At 36.3% G+C, this 18862-nt stretch overlaps 2 protein-coding genes across 2 annotated transcripts; both read left to right on the forward strand.

Annotated features, from left to right (window-relative positions):
• The first annotated feature begins 822 nt into the window (after window positions 1-822).
• LOC110110751 (NADH dehydrogenase [ubiquinone] 1 alpha subcomplex subunit 6) lies at window positions 823-9956 on the forward strand. The gene is made up of 2 exons (XM_020842372.2): window positions 823-1123; window positions 9488-9956. The coding sequence occupies exons 1-2, from the start codon at window positions 902-904 to the stop codon at window positions 9671-9673; spliced, it is 408 nt and encodes a 135-aa protein (XP_020698031.1). The 5' UTR covers window positions 823-901; the 3' UTR covers window positions 9674-9956.
• A 7582-nt stretch (window positions 9957-17538) lies between these two features.
• On the forward strand, window positions 17539-18862 carry LOC110110744 (heat stress transcription factor B-4b-like). The gene is made up of 2 exons (XM_020842365.2): window positions 17539-17787; window positions 18272-18862. The coding sequence occupies exons 1-2, from the start codon at window positions 17539-17541 to the stop codon at window positions 18860-18862; spliced, it is 840 nt and encodes a 279-aa protein (XP_020698024.1).

Consider the following 18862-nt stretch of genomic DNA (forward strand, 5'->3'; position numbering starts at 1 on the left):
TTTGGGTCGAATGTGTTCCTAATGACATTTTAGGAGTCATTGGAATAGGTTTTGATATTTAATATGGCTAGGTCATGTTGAACTTTGGGGAAAAGATTAAAAAAATCTTCTTAAAGGGTATTTTGATCATTTTGACCCCTTGGTCAACTCTGGGCTAAGCTGGGTCCAACAAAGTGTGGATTACTGATTAACAAGTCATCACAAAGGTCATGGATGTGGTTAAAAGATTTGGGGAGAGTCTCAATCATTAGGTCATCAGGAAGAAACCCAAATAGGTTTTAGTGGCCTTATATAGAAATGAGGTCAACAGATCTCTTAGAAGAGCTTGAGAGAACCGCTCAAGATATAAAATATCTTAACGATCAGGGTATAAAATATAATTTAGCTGATTTGTATGAGGCATGAAAAACTAATATGAACTATTTCTATTGTTGCAAAATAGATAAAAACGATTCAAGAGATATACAAGTAGTTACAAGAGTATAATATTTAATGCGATGATTCACTAGTGCTAAACATGACTGAAATGTGTCATTTGAAAACTAGGTATTTTAGTTGGCAAATCTAGGTATTATGTTTTTTTTATATATATTAGTTGCTAAATGTTTATTTCTAGATCCTCTCTCTAAGTGGACTAAAGTTGAAGGATTAAATGCAGTGTGAATTCAAGGAAAAATAAAAATATATGATATTAGTTGAAGTTATTCCAATAGGGCTATATCTAATTTTTATTTTATTTTAATATTTTTGATTTGTTACAGGTTATTTTAACTCGATAATTTCAGAGATACCATTCGTAAATAAAATTAATAAACTGTAAAATCTCTCGAGCGTTGAAAGCAGAGAAGGAAGGGAGAAGAGGGCGAGCCAGCGAGCTAGGGAAGTAGAGAAGAGAGGAGCCATGGCGACGCCGTTGAGGGGTCTATTAGGTGCTAAGGTTCCGCCGAACTCGAAGACGTTGGAAGAAGCGAGGAGCAGGACTTTCGACTTCTTCAAGAAGGCGTGCCGCTCACTTCCCACCGTGATGAACATCTATTACCTCGACGACATCGCTACGATCTCTCAGCTTCGATCGACCATCTCCGCCGAGATCCGCAAGAACGCCGACGTCACCAACCCTAAGGTGAACAAATCCCTCCTTTTCCTCTCAGCTCAAACCCTAATCTCTCATGCACTTGGATTAACCTTGCAGAACGCCAACATATGGGTTTCTTCCCCGTTGCACTTGCAACAAAATTTCTGATGAAAGGATGTGAATTTTTTTATTTTTTACCGTTTGGTTTCTGGGATTAACCTCGTAGTTCTCTTCCTTTTTCCACTTGGATTTAGTTTCTTATAAATTTGTTCTAACAAACCTGATGAATGTGTCTTGTTCTGAAAGGAAGAGAAAAAGTTTTTTTAATCTTTTAGCTTTAGGTTTCGTGAAGCATTGGTGTTCATTAACCTAGGGTAGTTCTCTTCCTTCCTCCATGTGCCATTGTCCCCGACTGAGCCTCTTCATAGCATCATAGTTTCCCATGTTAGCATTGCAATTGTTGTAACATGCTCTTTCAATTATCGCGTGATCGCCTATCTCTGCCCACCCACTGAATATTGTCCCTTCTACATGGCCCCCATCACTCTTCCTCTTCCGTCCTGGCTTCCAACCTCTTTGTGCTCTGTCTCATCATCTCTTTGGACACACCTCTGTGACCTTCACGCCTCCATAAGATCCTTTCTTGCCTTATGTGTTCTGGACAGTGATTTTGAAAGCTTTCATGCTGAAGGACTTTATCAACAGAAGGAAGTCGCGTAAATGATTTTTTAAGGGAAATACTTTATGAATGCATAGGAGCAAGTATTTATTTATGTGAATGTGATGATTGTAGATTAAAATCAATTCACAATTCTACAGAAGCTCATTACATGGTTCATATTAAAAGATTAATTGTAAAGGAAAAAAAAATTTCTTATTCTTAAGATCATGAAAATAATTATGTTGATTGATATCCATGGTTTTCATATTATCATCCCAGTCAATATAAATATTGATCAATTTCCTCAACTTGCTTATTATGTTAATCACTGTCTTTGATCCTCAATCAAAATATTGTTGCATGCTACGGGAATTGATCTATTATATCTGAGTATTATGATTATTGATCCACACAATTATTACATCACTCAAGTTCTTAGTATTGATGCATCAAGTATCAATAACCTTCTACTTCTATTTGTACTTTTTGGTTCTTATGTAGATCAGTTTCAACGTTTATATGAGTGGAAGCAAAACATATAAAAGCACTGGACCAAATGATCATCTTGATTCTTGGTAGAATTATATTGGTCTAATCGAAGATGCTAAAGATAATGAGCCATTATCTCATGATGATTATGATGATTTGGCAAAAGATGAACTCAATGTTTCTTCTATAATACATGAGGATGTTGATTGTTTAGTCTGTGTACTATATTTTGTTTGTGTTGGTTTTATAAGTTATTATTATATCTTTTACATTAGATAAGACTATAACTAATGTACTTGGTGACATGCTTGTATCTCTTGTGATATTGACAATTGTACTTGTGTTGACATCAGGACAAGACAACATTGTTCAAAATTGCACAATATGACGCTCACCTTGAGGCCCGCCTTAGTTCAATTCCAATTAAAAAACTCAAGGCTTATGCCTCGAATATTTTATGAGGCTTTCCTTAAGGTGCGCCTCGTCTCGCTAGTGTGAGTTATACGCCTCACCCATATATATATATATATAATTTACTTAAATCCTAAACTAAAGCCCCAAACAAATCACACATTCTTGCACCCTCGAGCCACAACAACTTCCTCTCAATTGTTTTGATCTCCAACCCTACCTACACTACAACCACCACCGTTGTAGTCGCCGTCGGGGATCACTTGAAAGCTGCACACCACCACCGCATATTCCTCTAAAAATTCTGGAGTATTAATCTCATCTTTATATTGATGAAGAATATTTATTAAATAGGAAGATGGTTGAAATAAATTAAGAAGAAGCAGATTGAGAGACATTGAGTTCCATAGAATGAGGCAAGGAAGATACCAATTTGTTATGATGACGACTCAAATAAAAACCTCCTCGGTGAAAAGAGGAATTTGAAGTTGAACTTGATGTGATATGATACTTTTATGCAATTCTTATATTTTATGTTGTTTTGTTCTTGCAATATTTGAATTTCAATTATAGTTAATGCAAGTTATCATTTGCCACTTTACGTTTTGTGAACTTTTTTTGTTTCATATGTATGAAATTTTGTAATTTCTATAGTTCGATAGAAAGTTAATGTCATCATTTAGCATATTATTTGGACATTATATAAAAAATTATTTTAACCTTTATTTTTGCTTTACCATAATTTTTGCTTTTTGAGGATTACGCCTTAAGACTTACACCTCGCCTCATGAACAAAAAACGTCTCAATATCAAATTGCTTAATTTTAAACATTGCTAGATGGTACTCCAATGTATGCATGAAATTGTCCTACATCTTTGTTTTTATATTTTTCTCACTTGAGATTAGGTTTGTGTTATCAATACCAGTATCTCCTACAACATGGTTTGAGTTGATTGCTATCATTGCCATGATAGACTCTCTTTCGTGGCCACTTCAAAAGCATCTAGATGTTTGTGTTGTTCTTGGAGGACTACGTGCTTGCTATCATATTGATTACTGAGCTGTGCACAAGCCAATGCCACCACCTTATCTAGCTTGATAAAGATTTTTCTCAACCTTAGGGGAACTAATGCTGGATAAGTTATGTTAGGATTTATTTTTAGCATTATTAGTTTTAGCTTGAACTTTCTTGTTGTGTTTGCAATTTTCAGTTTAAGTTCATTTCTTTGTGATGAGTCATGACTCCCTGTATATAAGTTGTTGATAAGTTTAGGGTTAGATATTTTCTATTGATGGATTATTGAATTCTTTCTAACCCTAGCTACCAACTATTTTCCCCTTGTTTCTTCTCTTCTTTCTTCAAATTTCTCTTACCTATTTACAATAGTTGTCATTAGCTTTATCCAAGCTATTTTGGTAAAAGCTGTTCTAGGTATCTGCAAGGCAAGGAAGCAAAGTGTGACTTCACCTCAATTGGGGCAAATTGATTAGACAATTTCAGGAGAATTAGTGTTTCATGATATGGGCTCTTGCAGTAGTAAAGCAATTTTTGGAACTGTGGTTGGTTGATTGCATTGCAGCAAGAAATAAAATCTCTTCAGAATATTCAAAATTAGAAAATTTTAAATAACATGGATTCAAATAGTCATTCAAGAAAGCAGATATCATAGTTGATGGAGTGGGACATACATTAGAGTTTTCTCTTGTAATTAGATGTATAATTCAGTTTTTTGTCCTGTGTAGTTTAAATGTTCAATCTTGATGATAGAAACTGGTTCTTAGTGGTAGTTTGAGCGTTTCATTGTTTAAAAAAAAAACAATAAGAAAAAAAAGTTTGAACATGTTTTTTTGTTGGACCACCTACTTTAAGATTGGAGATGATATCCACTATTAGCATAGAAAGTAATGTTTATACCTTTAGGTTTGCCTAGATTTTGTGGAGAAGTTAGTGTGATAATATTTGCAATACTTTGTTTTAATTTTTATCAAATGTTGATGTACTAAAGAGGTTTGATATGATGCTGATAGCAAACAGCCACGAAACACAAGAAAAACTGTTAAATTCTAGATAAATTTAGCAATAACAGTGCAGCTTTCGCAATAATCTGTAAGAAAATAGGGAAAACACTTTTGTAGTTTAATAAGAGAAGGAAAAGACAACACGATACAATGAATCTTCAATTCGAGAGGAAGATTCAGCTCTCCAAATCTCTAGCCGAAGCTTAGAGTCCAAGAACAAACCCTAGATCTCAAATTCAGATTCTCACAAATTCAAGATAATCCCAAACCCTAACAAGAGAAACTAATTAAAGCAAAAGGAACATTACACAATTCCTAAACAGCCCCTAATTCAAAATTTTCCTCTCAAATAAAGTTTAATTAAGCCTTGGGCCCGACCAAGGCTTCCCCCCTCTCCCTCTTGCTTTCTTCCCTTCCCCCCCAACCAAAAAAAAAAAGGACCGGCAGGTGTAAACCAGAACCGGTCCAGGTTGGACCGGTTCTGGTCTAACATTACCACCCTTTCAAAGACTCATCTTGTCTTGAAATGAAGGAAACCGATCTTTCATCATTTCATAGGGTTCCCAAGTAGCTTCAAATTCAAAAAGGTCTCTCCACCTAATAAGCACTTCTTTGTTTCCCTTTTTATTTGATATGACCCCTCGTAGCTCCAGTGGTTTCAATATTACATCTAACTCTGTAAGTGTAGCTGGCAAATCCATACTAGATACATGCTCTCCTAGAGCTCTTTTCAATTACGACACATGGAAGATTGGGTGTATGGTGGCGGATGGGGGTAACTTCAAATGATATGCTACTGCTCCGATTTTATCCACAATCTCGTAGGGGCCAAAGTACATTGGGGCCAATTTCTCGTTCCTTCTGTTGACAACTGATCTCTGATTGTAGGGTTGTAGTTTTAAAAACACTTTCTCCTGCACTTCATACTGTATGTCCTTCCGGCGTGTAGATGTCTACTTTTTCATGATTTGTTGTGCCCTCAACAGATATTTCTTCAACTCTTCAAATACCTTGTCCCTTTCTTCTAAGTATTGTTCAACTAAAGAAACTAGTGTACCTCCTTTTCCAAAATGTACTAAGTGTGAGGGGTCTCTTCCATAAAGCACTTTAAAATGAGTCATCTGAGAAGAAGAATGGTACGAAGTATTGTACCAATATTCAACCCACGCCAACCATTTTTCCCACATCCGCGATGTTTCAGAAGTAAAACACCTCAAATAAATCTCCAAACTTCTTTTTACCAGCTATGTTTGCCCGTCTGTCTGCGGATGGTAGGCAATGCTTCTTTTAAGAACAATATCTTGCAACCTGAATAGCTCCCTCCAAAACTGGCTAAGGATAACTTTGTCTCGATCTGACACAATCGACTCAGGAATCTCATGCAGTCTAACCACCTCCCTGATGAATGTTGTCGCCACTGACACTACGGTGTAAGGATGACTTAAGAGGATGAAATGTGCATACTTACTAAGTCTGTCAACCATCACCATGATGATTGTGTACCCCTTCGATCGTGGCATGTCATCGATAAAATCCATTGACACTTTGTCCCATACTCTGTTTAGAAGTGCCAAGGGTTGGAGTAGTCCTCCTGGAGCCATTGCCATGTATTTGTTTCTTTGGCACACTTCGCACTTCGCCACCATCTACTCAACTTCTTTATGCATCCCTTTCCAGTAAAGCTTAGCTGCCAACCTCCTATATGTCATATGTACCCCAGAATGGCCTCCAACTGCACCGTCATGGAATTCCTATAGCAAGTGGGGAATATGTATGGAAGTTCATGGCCTCAAAAACCTCCCTTGATGCAATAGCCTCTCCCCTTCAAGATAGTACCCTGGATGGCTATTCTTATCTTTCATCAAGTCCTTCCTAATCTTTCTTAACTCCTCAGTCTGCATACTTTCTTCCTTGATGACCCCTAGTCTACCATTGAAAGTTCTCTAACACATCTGGATATAAGGCATCAGTTGCTTTATTTTCCAAACCCGGCCTGTACTATATCTCAAAATCATAGCCTAACAATTTGGATAATCACCTATGATGGTCCTTGGTCACTATCATTTGCTCTAACAAGTACTTCAAACTCATCTGATCCGTCCGGACAATGAAATGCCTACACAACATGTAAGGGCACTATTTCTGAATGGCCAAAACAATTGCCATCATTTTCCTCTCATACATCGACTTCAGCCTAGCCCTAGTGGACAAGACTTGACTAAAGTATGCTATAGGCCTATGATTCTGCATGAGTATTGCCCCCAATCCATATTCGAACGCATCTGTCTCCACTACAAAGATCTGGTTGAAATCCGGAAGAGTTAAAATTGGAACTATAGTCATGGCTTTCTTCAATATTTCGAAGGCCTGAGTCGTTGCCTCTCCCCATAAAAAGTTGTGTTTCTTCAATTGCTCGGTTAAAAGCCAAGCGATAGTATTGTACCCCCTCACAAATCTCCAATAGTAACCCGTCAGTTTTAGGAAACCCCCTCAACTCCCCCAAGTTCCTAGGCAGAGGTTATTTCTGCATTGTCTTAATTTTTATTTAGTTAGCTGACACTCCTTTCTTGGACACTACATGTCCTAAGTACTCCACACTAGCTTGGGCAAAGCTGCACTTTTTTAGATTGGCCTTCAGCTGATGCTCCTGTAGAACTCTTAAAACCATCCTCAAGTGCTCTATATATTCCTCTTCAATTTTGCTGTACACCAGTATGTCATCAAAAATACCAGAACAAACTTCTTGAGGTATTGCTAGAACACCCTGTTCATCAAAGACTGGAAAGTAGTTGGGGCATTAGTAGCCCAAATAACATTACCAAAAACTCATAATGCCCCTTTTATGTTCTTAAAGCTGTCTTTGAAATGTCTGTCTCCCTCATTCTGATATGATGATACCCTGATTTCAAATCCAACTTGGAAAACATCACGGCCCATACAATTCATCCAAGAGCTCATCAATCACAGGAATAGGGAACTTATCCGGCATTATCCTCCTGTTCAAGGCTCTGTAGTCCACACAAAACCTCCAGCTTCCATCCTTTTTATTGACCAGTAGGACTGGACTAGAGAAATGTCTCATACTTGGCCTGATGATCCTAGCCTCTAGCATCTCATGGATCAGCTTCTCAATCTCATCCTTCTGAATTTGAGGATAGCGGTATGGACGAACACTGATTGGCGACCCCCTTCCGTCAAAGTAATAGCATGCTCTAGCTCCCTCTGAGGAGGTAGTCCCTGGGGAGGCTGAAAAACCTCGTTGAACTGCTGTATGAGTGGTTGTATTGAAGAGAGAATGTCTCCCTCCTCCCGTCTGACCCCCTCCAAGCAATGCAACTCCACCAAATATCCTCATCCCACCTCCTCTATGGTCATGATCATAGACTTGAGATATACTACAGTCTTAGATAGCCCTGCATCACCTTGAATCACCATTCTCTTTCCCTCAACCACCATCTTCATCCTCAGTGTTCCCCAATTGACCTTGGTCTCTCCCAAGGTCTGTAGCCACTTTATCCCTAGAATGACATCAGGGTTTCCCAACTCCAAGGGAAGAAAATTCTCCCTCATCTGTATCCCCTGAATGGTCAAAACCACTTCCTACAAACTCCTCTACCCATATTCACATTTCCCGTGCCCATCATCACACCATAGCCACCTGTATCCACTACTTTCACCCCCAACAGATCAATAATCTAAGTGGAGATGAAATTGTGGGTTGTCGCACTGTCTATCAGCACCACCACCTCTCTGTCACCTATTTCTCCCTTCATTTTCATGATGTAATTCAGGGTGAATCCCACCACTAAGTTTAGGGAGACTTCCGTCACGTCCATATGCAACTTCTCTTCTTCCTCCACCATTAACCCACTCTCATCTCCCTCTTCAGCTTCCTCGTCATCACAGACGATGAGAATCTGAAGAGTTTGATCCTTACACCTATGCGCCAGTATGTACTTCTCATCACATCTAAAACACATCTCTTTTACTCTTTTCTCTTGTATCTCCTTCTTTGTAAGCTTTTTGAAATTTCCTCCATATCCCCCTCCTCTTCTCCTTAGGCACTTCCCTTGAACTCCCTGATGCAGGTCCCTTGGGAGCTAAGAAGGTGGTGGTCATCCTGTATGATCCACCCGAATTGCTCCCTTAGACCCCCTTTTTCAGATGCTTCTGGTCTTCCACCAACTGCACTAGCTCCATGGTCTCTCCCAAGTCTCAAGACCTCATCACCCTAACTGTTGCGGATCTCCGTTTTAAGCCCTTTCTTAAAGTTTCCCTCTAGCATTGTCTCTGAGAACCGATCTAGTTTGTTGGCCAGATACTCGAACCTGTTACGGTAATCTGCCATGGTCCCCTCCTATGTCTGGGCAAAGAATTGCTCATCTCCTCCCCTATTGGTTCGGAAACATTCTAGTAAACAATCTTTGAACACCCTTCAGCTTCGAATGGGTTACCTCATGTCTCGCCATTCGTCTAAACACAAATTTGCCCCCGTCAGCTTCTCTTCCTCTGTCAACCCGTTGACACTTCTCCTCTTATTCCTCGAAGAGGAGGTGCTCCTGTAGCTGACCCCACATAGTAAGATAAAGGCTTGTTGTTGTTGTTATTGGACACGTTTTTGATGTTTTGGAGGCGTGTCGGATGCGTGTGGTGTCAGATATGTGTCAGACACTGCACGCCCCTTTGAGGAGAAGTGTCGGTGCATCGTAGGCTGTAATTTAAGCTTGATTGGGTTACTGTGATGAAACACTAAAAAAAAAAGGAGAAAATTTAGTGAGTTTAACTGATTCGCAATTATTATTATTATTTGTATTAATATTATTTTGAACAGGTGATTGACATGCTTCTATTTAAAGCAATGGAGGAGCTGACAAATGTTGTTGATCATGCTAAGCAGCGACACCACATAATTGGCCAGTATGTTGTAGGCCGTGAAGGCCTTGTCAAGGATTCGGGCACAAAAGATGAAGGAGCTTCTGATTTCTTGAAGCGTTTCTATGAAACCAACTATTTCTAATTGAATCTCAGATCAAATAAGTGAAGTATCTTTGCACTCCTCACAGTTTCAAACATTGGGAAATAATTACAACTCTTTAGCTGAGATAGAATGTATTCTTTTATGTAACAATTTGAGCAAATCTTCCTTCCATGTTTTGTTAAATCTGAAAGTATTTGTTGATAAAATTTCAACTCTAGCTGGGACTGTTTGCTGTGCTGAAACTGAGCAAATTGGCCCTGAAATGTAATGAGGCATTTCGTCAAATACATGAAGTGTGTGAGGCTGTAAGCCAGTGCATCCCGATCCACTAACTCAACCTATGAGCAGTCATAATTTCCTTTAGATTCCATATTATTTAAGCATTTATTTCAACATTTTAGGCACGACAACTCTAAAGTTTTCAATTAGGAAGCTGAAGAGGTCATGATAAAGCTAAGACAAACACCATGATTGCTTGTTTGAAGCGTAGGAAAGTGCTTTTTTTAGTATTGTTTTACTTTCATCAAAGCTTGCATAGCTTAGGGTGATCATTACAAAAGAGTTGTGTTCGAAATTTTCTTTACTAAAAGCTTGCATGCTATCATATTTTATTCTAACTTTCATGCATCAAGAAAGCATCTTAGCAACTTAATATTTGATTTTTAAATTGATTTTTTAGTGAATGTCATACATTGATCTAATCATCTGATTAAATTATAGCTTAATTAAATTTCTTTTTGACAAGAATGAATTTTAAATATCCAACATAAATTCTATTATATAGCTAATCATAAAGAATGTTAATGAAAAATGCCTAAATTATTAATGAAAAAAATATGTTTTTAATAGGCAAAATGTATAGTTTTAATTATTTGGTCATAATATACTTTTGATTATTCATTTAAAAGACCCCTTTCTTTTATCTTAGCCAAACTAAAGCTTCATTTGGGATGATTTTCTTAGTGCTTAAAATAGCTTCTTAGTGTAAAAATTTTAATTTTATATTAAAAAATTATTTTAAGCAGTAAAAAGCCGTCCCAACTAAAGCCTAAGGTTTTGTTTAAAATAACTTTTTTATTGCTTTATTGTTTTGCTTTTTAAATCATAATTATATATATTTTTGTTTGGGCACTGTTTTCAAAAAATTTGTGTTAGAAAGTTGCTTTTTATAATAGCTTTTAAAAAATTGCTTTTTACATAATAATTTTATGATCATCTTCATAAAAAATTGTAGATGTCCGACGGATCCTAAGTAAGCTTGAAGCACATGCAATATAATTAGTTTAATGCTATGAAAAGACTCATACCAATATGATTAAAAAATCATAAAACACATCAATAATCTTATTAGGAAAGCTGTTGGGAAACCAAAAACCTTATTGACTTGAGAAAATTCTTCAGCTTTATATCCCCTCGGCTTTCACCAAAGCTCCCTTATAAATGGACCCCCTTGGCATGAAAAGATGCCACCACCTTCTCAAGTTCTCATTATGGCGCTTCTTTTCCTTTTGTATTATCCCCTTTTTTACTAAGAGGTGGTCTGATCTATACTAATGAATCATTGCTAAAGTATAAATTAATATATTTTTTATATATGTAATCTACATCAAATATGTCATGGTATGTACTGATCAGCTCAAGAAAGAAGGAAGGTTTAGGGTTTAGGTTTTTTCTTTTTTCTTTTGTTATCATTATGAAAGTTCATGTAAATGAAATCAGAGGTAATCAGCTGGTCATAGAGAGCATGCATGCAATGCTGTGTGTGCCTCATAAGCACATAGACATGCACCTTTCAAACTAAGGACAAGGAGAGAGAGAGAGAGAGAGAGAGAGAGAGAGAGAGAGAGAGAGAGAGACCTGCTGTCAACTTCGAAAAGGTGCTTGGTGGTGTGACTAATTCTCGGCTGTACCGAGCAATACCGAGCAATACCGAGTTATACCGAGCAATACCGAGTTATACAAAAAAATACCGAGTTTTTTCTAGGAAAAACTCTGTATTTTTTGTATAACTCGGTATTGCTCGGTATAACTAGGTATTGGGTCTTCACATGATGGTATTCCTCGTTATTGTTTGGTATTGCTCGGTATTTCTCGTTTTTTTGCGCGATTTTAGCTCCGATCGGACGTAGCTCTACGTCCGGTCGGAGGACCTAATAATTGTTCACACTTAAGAAGCGGTGCTGCTCGAGGGGAATCGAGCACGGGTGGGAGTTCCCAACCGTACTCGTCCACCAACCAAACTAAATAACGGTGGGTTAAAGAGATTTTCATAATGAAAATATTTATATGCATGTAAATCCTTTAATTTTTATGGTATATAAATTCATAAGAATTTTACGGTATGCATGTAAATCCTTTACTTTTTATACGAAATTTTTTATTTGTTTATTTTTCAAAGAAATTTTATTTCTCAAGCATGCATATATCTTCATTTTTCACTTAGATTTTCTTCTCATTTGAATTTCTTAGCAAAAAATTCTTCTTTATTTGCAACCTTGAATCAATTGGATCTCCTAAGGCCATGTGAGTAGTGACCCACCACAATGTCTTTTATATGGAAAGATAAGGAAAATGTTTATTTTTTTATTAAAAGCTTCCTTTGGGTACTAAGATCCCTATCTTTGTAGGGATTAATTACCCCCCTTTTCCCATCTTTTTCAAACATTTCAAAGATTATTTTGCTTTCTCAAATGTTAGAAATGCTTTTGAGAGTATCATTGTCTCTTCCAATTATATTTTAAAGGAGAGGATTGGTAGAAGTTTTGCTCTTAATTAGTAATAAATAAGTGACAAGATCCTCAATATCAAATTAATTTAAAAATAATATAGACCCACAACTAGGACAAAAATATTCGCCCTAAAATTTTACGCATGTATTAGAAAAAATAATAATAATAATTTTATTACAAAAATTTTATATCATGTGAAATTTTTTATGAAATTTATTTAATTTATTCATAAATTATTATTTTTGGTATCAAATACTATATACATTCTGAAAATTCTCACTGAAAACATCTAAAGGATTTCCTTCAAAATTTTTGTATATTATCCTGATCATAGATAATGTAGATCAAAACACATAAAGCTCAAAGGGATTAGATGATAAAAATTAATCCTTGAAATGATTTCCCTTTGATTATATCAATTTCCCATGATGCATCAACATCTCACCATTAATTGTCCCTTCAATGCCTAAGCTTTCTTGTTGGAATTATGTCATGGTCACATGTACACATCTTTACATTTGAATAATAAATGAAACATTGGACCAAAACCTCTCTCTCTCTCTTCTTTCTCCCTCTCTCTCTCTCTCTCCTCTCCCTTCTCTCTTCTCTCTCTCACTCTCCTCTCTCTCTCTTCTCTCTCTCTCTCTTCTCTCTCTCTCTCTTCTTTCTCCCTCTCTCTCTCTCTCCTCTCCCTTCTCTCTTCTCTCTCTCACTCTCCTCTCTCTCTCTTCTCTCTTCTCTCTTCTCTCTTCTCTCTTCTCTCTCCCTTCTCTCTCTCTCTCTTCTTTCTCCCTCTCTCTCTCTGTCTCTCCTCTCTCCCTTCTCTCTTCTCTCTCTCACTCTCCTCTTTCTCTCTTCTCTCTCCCTCTCTCTCTCTCCCTTCTCTCTCTCTTCTCTCTCTCTCTTCGCTCTCTCTCTTCGCTCTCTCTCTCCTCCTTTTCTCTCTCTTACCTTTATCATTTTCAGTCAAAGAGAGATCTAAGCCTGCATTACTAAGCAGTGGGTCACATGTGGATAGGGATAGGTCATGTGATATACATATTAGAAGCCAGATGAAGATAGATGTGGATTATTCAAGCAATTTGTCATATCTGGAATAGAATCTTCCACATTATTAATGTTACCATTAAACAATTCCAGGCCTGCAACTGTACCTATATATCTTTGATGTAATACCACCATAGTTTTTCTTCTTATAAGCTCTCTCTTTTGCCTCCCAAATCCACTTTATTACATTACATTATCTCTTTGCAGGCAAGCACAAAAATGTTATCTGTAACAGTACTGATGGGAGCATATATATTGATGAACAGCACATGTGGCAGATTAAATAGAAAGAAGATTGTATGTGAGCTATATAAGTATGGTGGGAAGGTCTATTTTTTTATATTGGATGTGTAGAAATGTGATATGACCTGCATATTTGGGTACCTGTGAAACATGCTAAATACCAATCCTGCATAAATTTGGTATGGCACTATTGCTTACTTTGACTAGAAGAGCTGATATTCAAGGAATACCTTGAAGGAATAAATATCACTGAACCTATAATGTGCCTCTCACAGTTCCATTTTATTGTGGAGAAAAGTTTCTCCCATTCAAATTTTGATTTTGATTTTTTTTTTTTTTGTAAGTTTAAGTTGAAATTGATCTTTTTAATTTCTTTAGGTTCAATTTTAATTATGATATGTTAGAAAATATCACTAAAGGAAAATCGTCCATTACCGACGGTTTTGATATATTTTTCGGCGGTTTGGAAAATTTCCGACATTTCATAAACTAGTGAATTGCCGGAATAAACCACGTAGGAAATGCAAACCGGCGGCCAATTTTCGGCGGAAAAAATTTTCGGCAATTTTCCAGTGGCTCAAACAGCCGGAAATTAATGAACCCAAAATTGCAAGTAAACCGCCAAAACATTTCGGCGCAAAAACCACCGCCGGTTTATTACCAACAATAAGAACCGCCGGTATTTCCATGCTAGGTAAGGCTCCCTTTAGGTGAGTGTTGCTTTAACCACATGCTCCCCCTAGCTATGTCTCATGGAATGGAACCTGGTGAGATACTTGTCTTCATATCTAAGTTCCATGCTATTAATAATGCACATATCTTTAGGTCAATATTATTAATCTAGGCTCACCACAACTTAGAGGATGTTGAATCTAAATTTTTCATAGGCGATAACTGACCCTACTAACATGTATTTAGCATGCGAGAGCTTGAGAATTGAGTGAGAAAGATAATGAGTATGGAAAATTAGTGGAAAGCTCTAGTATCTCTATGAGTAATTTCCATAATATGAAATCTAAAATATGTCTATTCACCCGTTACTTATAGGGTTAAGAGGGCTATAAAAAAGACTACACATAAAATAAACAAGAAAAATAATACAATATGTGACCAATACAAATTGATACAAATATGTGGACGACTAGCTTGATGGTGTACACGTGGACCCTTACCTCTAGCATTTCCCTCTCCCCTTAGGCAAGTACCTTGGGAAATCTTCAAGGGTGAATGCTTTGGGTGAGCCTTTAAGATCTAGCATATAGTTCAAGTGTATGAAGGTGAGTCCCTAGGAATAGATGGCGAGTCCAGTAGGAAGTTGCTGCCAACCTAGGATGAGTTTGGTCATTGGAGTTATGGCTGTAGATTCTGTATGTGAGAGCTTCTTATAGCAGCTTGATTTGAGACACCCATGGAATATGGGTGCTCTTAATTATGAACAGTTGTTGTGGGGGAGTGAATTCTCTTAGGGTGAGCACCCTTTGGGCTGAAGGATTGTGTAGGTGAACCCTTTGGAGGAACCAGAAAAGGATGGTTGCATCCTCAGATTGATCTCCTAGGGCGAGTCTGTATACCGCAATCCCTCACATAGGTCACTTTGTCCACATGTTGGTGCTAGTAAATTCCCTGTAGGATAAGGGTCCATTTGGGTGAGTCATGCTTGACTAAGTACTCTGTCGAAGTAAGTCTCATGAATTGGAACATGATGAGATACTTGTGAGCTACCTGCATAGGGATATATATGTGTGAAGTTGCTGGGCGGAAGAAAATTTAGATTTTTTTTTGGAAATAATTCAAGCCAAGTTTATACTTAAAAAAAAAAAGACATGATGATCAACATGATATTATCACTCACCTTGGTAAATAAACAAAAACTTTCTCCAAATAAAATATCCATAAAATAATTAAGCGACACTCTCCCTTTCAATTAAATCACCTATGAATAAATATATATATATATATATATATATATAAAGAGTGCAAAAATGCTTAAAACAAACATCATCAATCTAGATTTAACTTTTCACACTAAGTCTATCATTAAAACATAAGTAGATATTCATATTAGCATCACATAAATATCAAATAACACAGATGTAAAATGAAAAAAAAAAAAAAAGCCCTCATTCAATCTCCTTCTTTTCTCTTATCTGTTTTACTTATATGCCAAATAAGATTTTTGTAAAGCTGATTATATATTTTTAATAAGCACTAATTTTTTAGTGCAATCAATAGATCATAATTGTAAGGATCTACAGCTAAACAATTAGAAAAAAATATATTTTTTTTCTAATTTTAAATTTATTGCTCATAAGTGGAAATATTTTTTTTATTTACACATTCAACAAAAAAAAAAACACATAAGAATTTTTTTATAAAAGAAAAAGTTAAAATTTGGAGAATAGGTTTTTGTACATAGCTATTCTCTATGGAAGGAAGGACTCACACTGAAACAATTCACAAATCCCAAGTAAGCATCTTCCCTGATGAGCAAAGCTATATATGCCCCATCTATCAAAGCAAGATATACTATTTCTTCTTTAGAAGCATTACCTCTTTCAATGTGGGTTGTAAGTGAGGAATGTTTGTTTTTATGTTTGAATATTTATTTACATGTGGAAGGAAAAGGCTTTGAACCCCACCAAGCAAGCCAATGACAAAAATGGCCAGAAAACTAAAAATATTGCATAAACAAAGTTCTTCCTACCAGAGGAAATTAAACTATTCTCCACCTTTCTTTTTTATTATTAATTCTCTTACCTTGCCATGTAAGTCACGGGCTTGCCTTGAAACTGCAAATAGAAATTATATTTATTCAGAATGGCAGCTAATAAAAGAAAGATAAAAGGCTTCATTTTGGACGATTTTCTTACTGCTTCTTAAAGCAGCTTTTTAATACTGAAAAGCTATTTTAAGAAGCAATAAAAGAGTTGTCTCAAATGAAACCAAAATAACATATTGTAAGTAAGCTTATCAGCAAGGAAACAGAAAATTTGGGCATTCTCAGTGTTGTTGATATGAGATCTCAGGAGTTGTTGAAGTCTTATTGAACATAGTTTTCAAATTTGGAAAACATTTATTTTGAATTTATATGACTCTCTTAAGAGATAATAAACTATAAAAGTATAAGGAGTTGTTTGGTGGGCACTATTTATATTTTTTTCTGCATTTAATCTTTTCTATATTTTAAGTTTTTGGTGTTTGATTTAAAGAAAAAGAAATACAATATTAAGGCTTCGTTTGGGACGGCTAAAAATTTTATACTAGAAAACAGCTTTAAGAAGCAGCAAAAAAGTATCCCAAACGAATTTCAAACTTGAGTTGTTGTCGGCCTTCGACTGTTAGTGCCGCCGGTGTTCACTCTCATATGAATTTCAATGTATTTTACTTATGTAGAAGGAAACATCTCCTACATGCTTAAAATTTATGAATTTATATTAATTTCTATTTCTAAAATGCATGTATTTTATAAATGTTCAACCAAATAGCCTCTAAATTTTTTTTTAATGCAATTAGAACCATCTGTTAAAAAGATTCTCTATGCACAGACTTTGCATGTGGTTCATATTCTACTTGAAAATTAAAGAAATATTAGTTTCAGAAATCCAACATTTTAGATATAGGTATTTTACTTCTCTGATCTTATAGAAAGAGAGTGTGCTGGAAGATGCCATCTTTTACTATTAGCTTCCAGGCCAGAACTTTAGAGTTACTCGCTGTAAAAGTAACTCATAGCTGGGATTTTATATCTAATGTTTTGTTGGTTAAACAATACATTTTATGCACTAATGTTCATTATCAGTATAAATCTATATAAATATAAAGCAGAAAGAGAATACTTTAGAACATTTGTAGAAGAAGTAAATTACTACTGTGTTCTGTGAAGCCATGGCCTTCCTGGTTGATAGGTGTGGAGAGATGATAGTCTCTGCAGAGTCTCATAAGTCAGCTCCTGCTCCATTTCTCACCAAAACCTTCCAACTTGTTGATGATCCTTCTACAGATCACATTGTTTCATGGGGAGAAGATGCCTCTACCTTTATAGTGTGGAGACCTCCAGAATTTTCAAGAGATCTCTTGCCCAACTACTTCAAGCACAATAACTTCTCCAGCTTTGTGAGGCAGCTCAATACTTATGTAAGCATTCATTCCACTCTTGCCTTTTCTCCTTCTGTAGCCTTTTGTTTTTTTTTACTTGTCCACTTGAAGTTCCTTTCCACCTCTTAAGCAGAAAGCAGGAATTTGTTTCTCTCTGTTCAACTTCATTCTGAAAAGTTTCTGAGTTTCTGAACTGGTTTCTTAGCCATCCCTTGTTCTTCCCCTCTCTTTTTAACCACATGAAAGGTTTCCGATCAGTTCTTTTTTCATCCATAAATTAATTTAAAATTGTTTCTTTGAGACACTCTCTTCAAAGTTCAAATCTTTTTTGTGTTTTCTAAAGTTGCATCACTTCATGTTGATAAAATCAAGGAAGAAAATGTGTGTTTGAATGGTCTTCCTAAACTTTAAATAGTTAAACATAAGTAATGTGCAGTTTCTTTCTTCCTAAAGATGGTTAATCATCTTTTAAAACTTAGTAATGAACTAATGATAATGGTCTTTCCGTACTAATTCTCTGCAGGGTTTCAGGAAAATAGTTGCAGATAGGTGGGAGTTTGCTAATGAGTTCTTCAGGAAAGGAGAGAAGCATTTACTCTCTGAGATTCACAGAAGAAAGACTCCTCAGATCCCTCAACAGTATCACCATCATCAGCAATACATTAACTCACCAACAACATTTCACTGTCAGGAAGAAATGAGCAGTTGGATTGAACCCCCATTGCCTCAACCAGATAATGAATCTAATCCTTTCATTTCTGCTCTTTCTGAGGATAACGAGAGGCTGAGGAGGAATAACTCTTATCTATTATCAGAGCTCACTCATATGAAGAAGCTCTACAATGACATTATCTACTTCGTTCAAAATCATGTAAGTCCAATGCCCACAGACCAAAGGCTGGGAAGCCAAAAGCCGTGCAGGCTTATAGAGATTGATCCTTGTGATCAACAAGAAACCTCTGAATCAGAGCTACATCTCTGTGAAAACTATGGATCTATTGAGGGCGGCTCATTGAAACAGAATGAAGATTTTAATGGCACAGTCAAGCTTTTTGGAGTTCCTCTTCATGGCAAAAAGAGATTGCACTCAGAAACTGTTGGCTGCAAAGATTAG

The sequence above is a fragment of the Dendrobium catenatum genome, unplaced genomic scaffold, assembly GCF_001605985.2.
Source record: "Dendrobium catenatum unplaced genomic scaffold, ASM160598v2 fragScaff_scaffold_334, whole genome shotgun sequence".
In the NCBI taxonomy this organism is placed as follows: Eukaryota; Viridiplantae; Streptophyta; class Magnoliopsida; order Asparagales; family Orchidaceae; genus Dendrobium; species Dendrobium catenatum.

Excerpts from the sequence above, each read along its gene's own strand:
- LOC110110751 (XM_020842372.2), top strand. The coding sequence starts at position 902 with ATGGCGACGCCGTTGAGGGGTCTATTAGGTGCTAAGGTTCCGCCGAAC. Across the intron at positions 1,124-9,487 it reads CCGACGTCACCAACCCTAAG|GTGATTGACATGCTTCTATT; the intron begins GTGAACAAATCC and ends TATTTTGAACAG.
- LOC110110744 (XM_020842365.2), top strand. The coding sequence starts at position 17,539 with ATGGCCTTCCTGGTTGATAGGTGTGGAGAGATGATAGTCTCTGCAGAG. Across the intron at positions 17,788-18,271 it reads TGAGGCAGCTCAATACTTAT|GGTTTCAGGAAAATAGTTGC; the intron begins GTAAGCATTCAT and ends AATTCTCTGCAG.